The sequence below is a fragment of the Cariama cristata genome, unplaced genomic scaffold, assembly GCF_000690535.1.
Source record: "Cariama cristata isolate BGI_N322 unplaced genomic scaffold, ASM69053v1 scaffold7116, whole genome shotgun sequence".
NCBI classification, from domain to species: domain Eukaryota; kingdom Metazoa; phylum Chordata; class Aves; order Cariamiformes; family Cariamidae; genus Cariama; species Cariama cristata.
Window position 1 is genome coordinate 100883 of NW_009623810.1, and position 4655 is coordinate 105537.

At 57.0% G+C, this 4655-nt stretch overlaps 1 protein-coding gene across 1 annotated transcript in view; it reads right to left on the bottom strand.

The window, feature by feature from the left end:
* Positions 1 to 377: 377 nt before the first annotated feature.
* TNNT2 (troponin T type 2 (cardiac)) overlaps positions 378 to 4655 on the bottom strand; it is a 9219-nt gene continuing 4941 nt past the window's right edge. The window contains 9 exon segments of the mRNA XM_009702912.1: positions 378 to 426; positions 1071 to 1076; positions 1787 to 1827; positions 2371 to 2461; positions 2889 to 2998; positions 3403 to 3513; positions 3667 to 3744; positions 4122 to 4238; positions 4379 to 4439. Of these exon segments, the coding sequence (XP_009701214.1) occupies positions 378 to 426; positions 1071 to 1076; positions 1787 to 1827; positions 2371 to 2461; positions 2889 to 2998; positions 3403 to 3513; positions 3667 to 3744; positions 4122 to 4238; positions 4379 to 4439 (664 nt within the window).

The following is a 4655-nucleotide window of genomic DNA, read 5'->3' on the forward strand; positions in this document are numbered from 1 at the left end:
TGGACTTGATGATCTTTGAGGTCTTTTCCAACCATAATGATTCTATGATTCTATGATTCTAAGCTCTGCTGAGACTGTCCTGTGCCTGCTTCCTCTTGGCTCAGAGCTTCAGGATGGAGACAACACCCGTACCCCCTCACCATTCTCTTTATTTACAGACACAACATCAACTGGGGGTGTGGAGATGAGGAACAACACCTTGTGAAGCACCTGCCCACCCAGACAGCACTGTGGCTGCAGCAAGGTCTTTGCAAGCTCTGCACAGTGGGAGGGCCGGTGGGTGCACGGTGCAGGTTCCACGATGTGGGGAAGCCAGCTGGTCAACCAGAAGGCAATACACCTCTCCGTGGCTGAGCCTCCTGTGCCTTCTGAGTAATCTATTTCCACCGGCCGCCCACCATGGTCTTTCCACGGGCAGCCTTTGACCTGGAAAGGAAGCAGAAAAGCACGTGCAAAAAGGCATTAGTGAAAGGAGGGACAAGGTGGGTGCCATCAGCAGTCCTGCAAAGAGGACCGAGCCAAGTCTGGTTGATGTTCACTGCCCTGTGGGGAAGAAGGTCTTCAGTGGTCCCAGGTAAAACCCTGGGACCTGAGTCAGTCTGTGTGTTTTGGGACTCTATAGGAACAAGCTCATGCATTTTGCGAGGTGTTTCTAAGGACCTCCAATTCCCTTCCCATGTTTTTCCCCCCGCAAGGATCCTTCAGGGAAGAATTGATGAGTTGCATCTCCGGTTGCAGAGGGATAACGATGGCTGCAGGATCCTTCTCCCAAGAACCAGAAGCTGTGAAGTTGTTAGCCAGGACCCACCACATCGCTATCCTTAACCAGCATCAGGGGAACAGGCACTACTCTGGGTCTGCAGAGAGGAGGAGGAGGAGGAGGAGGCTCGGGTGGACAGTGAAGGGCATCTCTGGCATGTCATCCTGAGAGTGACCAGTGCAGCTTTGGCCGCCAGTCCTTGACATTGCCTCCTCCCTCAGCCCTACCACTAGCCTGATGTCAGCCCCGACGTCCATGCAGCACACGTGCAGTGGGAGACACACAGCACTCAGGCCATGTCTGTACTCACCCTTTGCTGCAGTAACAGGCCATGTTGGGGCAGAAGAGAAGAGAGATTTGGTGTTAGTGGCCAGGAGATGCTGCTACCTGACAGACGGGGCAGGCTGAGAACCTCTCATGTGAGACAGCAGGGCAGGATGGGGATGTGAGAGCAGCATGGTACTCCCAAAGTGGGGGTTAAACACCCACCTCCACCCTCCTATGAAGGGTCCCCCAGTCCTGTGCAAAGAACATGGGCACGGGCACAGACTCCCCTGACTTTGTGGGGCTGCACAGCTCCCACAGACCGTGGGATTTCCCCTCCTGCACAAGCTGGGGTCTCCAGCACCTTCTCTGAGATGCTGGGCAGAGCCACTGCAGGGATGGGGGGCAGCTGGAGGCTGGCAGGACCCTGCAGGACATAAGGCTCTAAGTGCAGAGGTCCCCAGGGTCCATCTCAGGCCAAGGTCTCTGGGGTAGGGGGAAGCTGGTGGAGGTGGGAGGCAATGGGGGGGTCTGTCAATGGGAGCAGAGCAGCATGGACCGAGGTCCCTGGGCCAGACCTGCAGGTCCATGAACACTGGGTGCCAGTAGGACCAGAAGCAGGAGTAGGAAGGACAGGAGGTGGCTCTGTGAGGGTGCAAGAGAGCCAGGAGATACACAGGGAAGGAAGTGGGGCCAGGGGAACAAGGAGCTGGATGGGCAGGAGGTGTCAAGGAAGGATGCTCAGCCTGCCCAGGGACTTACACTTTTTGGTGGTCACTAACGCGGTTTCGGAGGACGTTGATCTGCAAGAGAAAAGCAAGCAGATGATGAAGCCTGGCAAGATGCCCCCTGCCTGGCTGGGGATGAGGGTTGGGGCAAAGATGCATCACTGCCCCCAGCAGTTCTTGCATGGGGAAGAGAGACAGCACAGGGCTGTGATGTGCAGCATAGCGGGAAACGCACATCCCCAGGACATCCCCAGGAGCACACGTCCCCAGGAGGTAGGAGGTTGCAGAGCCACCACACAACACCTTCACCAGCTGCCACATCCTCCAGCATTTCATAGCTGTGTGCTCAGCCTTGCCAGGGTGGCTGGCAACCGCTGAGAGGGTTAGTTTGATCCCGGCTCATCTCCAAAAGGGAGGCAGATGTGACTTTGCTTTCAGTGGTGCAGAGCCTCATGGATGTTTGTGCACAAAAGAGGGCACAGTCCTTTCCTGATGCAGCCAGCTTTCCTGCGACAGCACCGTCACCCAGACAACCCACCCCATCTCCCAGACCGGGAGCAGAAGGAGCAGCCAGGCACACGGAGGGCAAGCAAGCTCATGGAGGACCTCGCGGTTCACCTCGTATTTCTGCCGCTTGAACTTTTCTTGTAGGTCAAATTTCTCAGCCTCCAGATCACGGATGGTTTGCCATAGCTCCTTGGCCTTGTCCCTGTGGGAAGAGCCGGCTGGTGTCAGGGCAGAAAAGGGATGTGGCTCACAGGGACGTCACTGCAGGGAACAGGGCAGTGATGCCACCATCTCGCCTGCTTCCCCAGGACGAGTCTCTGCAGGCTCCATGCCCAGGCGGGGATGTGTGAGCCAGGCGGCAATGCCAGTCCCAGGCGTGCGGGAGGAAGGGGACATGCGTGTCCCACGCGTGGGAGCCTGGCTCCCTCTGATGGCCGGCACTGCCAGCAGCAGCCGAGGAGCCCATTTCCCCAACGAGGTGTCGCAGCCCATCTCCCAGCTGTGCCATCACCCTCTTGTCTGGGCTGCAAGCCCCAGGCAGCCCGGCCCGGCCTAGGATCCCGCCCCAGGCGGTGGGACCCAAAGCAGAGCCCCTTGCCCTGGACATCCCTCCTGCAGCCCATGCTCACCTCAGCTTGTCTTCATTGAGATGGTCGATGTTCAGGGGTTTCCGCCGTTCACTGAGGATCTTCTTCTTCTTTTCTCGCTCTGTTTGCTTCTTCCCACCCTTTTTCTCTGACTGATGAAACCGTGAGTCCGTTGGAGGGAAGGAAATCTGCCCAGCCTTTGCTCTACCCCTGTCCTCAGTTCTGCCCCCAACACCCTCAGCTTTTGGGAGGCCAGAAGCACATGAGGTCCTCAAGGAAAATTTGGTAAGAGTGGTCAAGACACCCTCCCCACCCCCATCCCTGTCCTGAAGTGAGGCTGGACCCGTCCTGGCCAACATCTGCAAAGCAGAGCTCTCGGCTCACTTTGGCCCTCCAGCCGCTGCTGTGACCCAACAACAGTGGCCTGTCTTCTGCTTGTAGAAACCGCAGTCTACCAACACTGAGAACATGCACAGTGCTGGGAGGCCAGCCCATGGTTGAGCCCTTCCCAGGAGCACCAGTGGTTTCATTGCAACCACCCAGGGTAGGATCACACCTTCTGCATGTAGCCTCCAAAGTGCAGCATGTTGGAGAAAGCTTTCTTCTTCCGCTCTTACTCCTCAGCATTATTCCGCGCCTCCTCTTCCTCTTTGCGAGCTTTTTCTTCCTGCCAGGGTCAGAAGTGGGTCAGGAGTGGAGAGATGGAGACCTCACAGACCAGCTTGCATGTAACACACAGTTCATGCTCCCATGTGCTCCGTGGCCGGGCTTGGGCTACCCAAGATCGGTCCAAGCCCCCGACCCCCGAAGAGAGACTCACGGCCATGCGGGCTTGGCGCTCCTTCTCCCTCTCGCTGCGAATCCGCTGCTGCTCTGCCCTCTCCGCTCGCCGCTGTTCCTGCAGAAGAAGAGGCTATTGGCTTGGACACCCCGGGGAATCTGCATTGTCTCTGTCCTTAACCTCACATCCCTAACCCCAAAAGCCCCAAAAGCCCCAAGGACAGATCTGCTGCTCCCACGTCTCCCAAGGGAGCATGTGGACGAGTGACCATGGGAGAAGGTGCATCTCTGTTAGGCACCGTAGCATCGCAGCAGCCAGACCAGGGGCTTCCCAGATACTGGGGTACAAAGTCTGGCTCAAATCTCAGGCTGTGTCTGGCAGGGACATGGGATGTCTCAAGTCTTACTGTCAGGACTATGGGGAAAGGATCACAGCTGTGTGCCCAAAGGGGAGAGGTTGGCAACAGCAACAGCGGAGGAAGGTTGCAAACATACAATCCTGTCCTTGAGGGACAAGAGCTCCTCTTCCTCCTTCTTCCTGCTCTCAAAGTGGGCTTCGATGAGGGCCTGCAGTTCATTCAGGTCCTTCTCCATGCGCTTGCGATGGATGTCCTGCACCGGATAGAAACAGCGGTGATGGCTACACTCGCATGAGTGAAGCCCTCCAGGAGCTGCAGAGCTGCTGGGCGCAGTGTGAAGATTGCCAGTGAAGGGATCACCTCGCTGGCGTTGACATTGAGTGTACTACTTACATCAAAATCCAGTCTCTCACCATCTGGGATTTTGGGAGGCACCAGGTTTGGCATGAAGACCCTGCAATTGAAGGTGAGCGGGAGGATGGTGAGCCTGCAGCAGAATCCTGGGACAGGACGGTGCCTTTCATCCATGCACTGATCTAGCCAGTCCTCCTCTCTGAGCCTTGTAGTCCCCAGGGATGAGGAGTGAGAACATTTTGAGGACAGTGAAGTGTAATGCTGCTTGCTGGAGGTTGCCAGCTGGACAGCCTCAGAGGAAGACCTCTGGCATTCC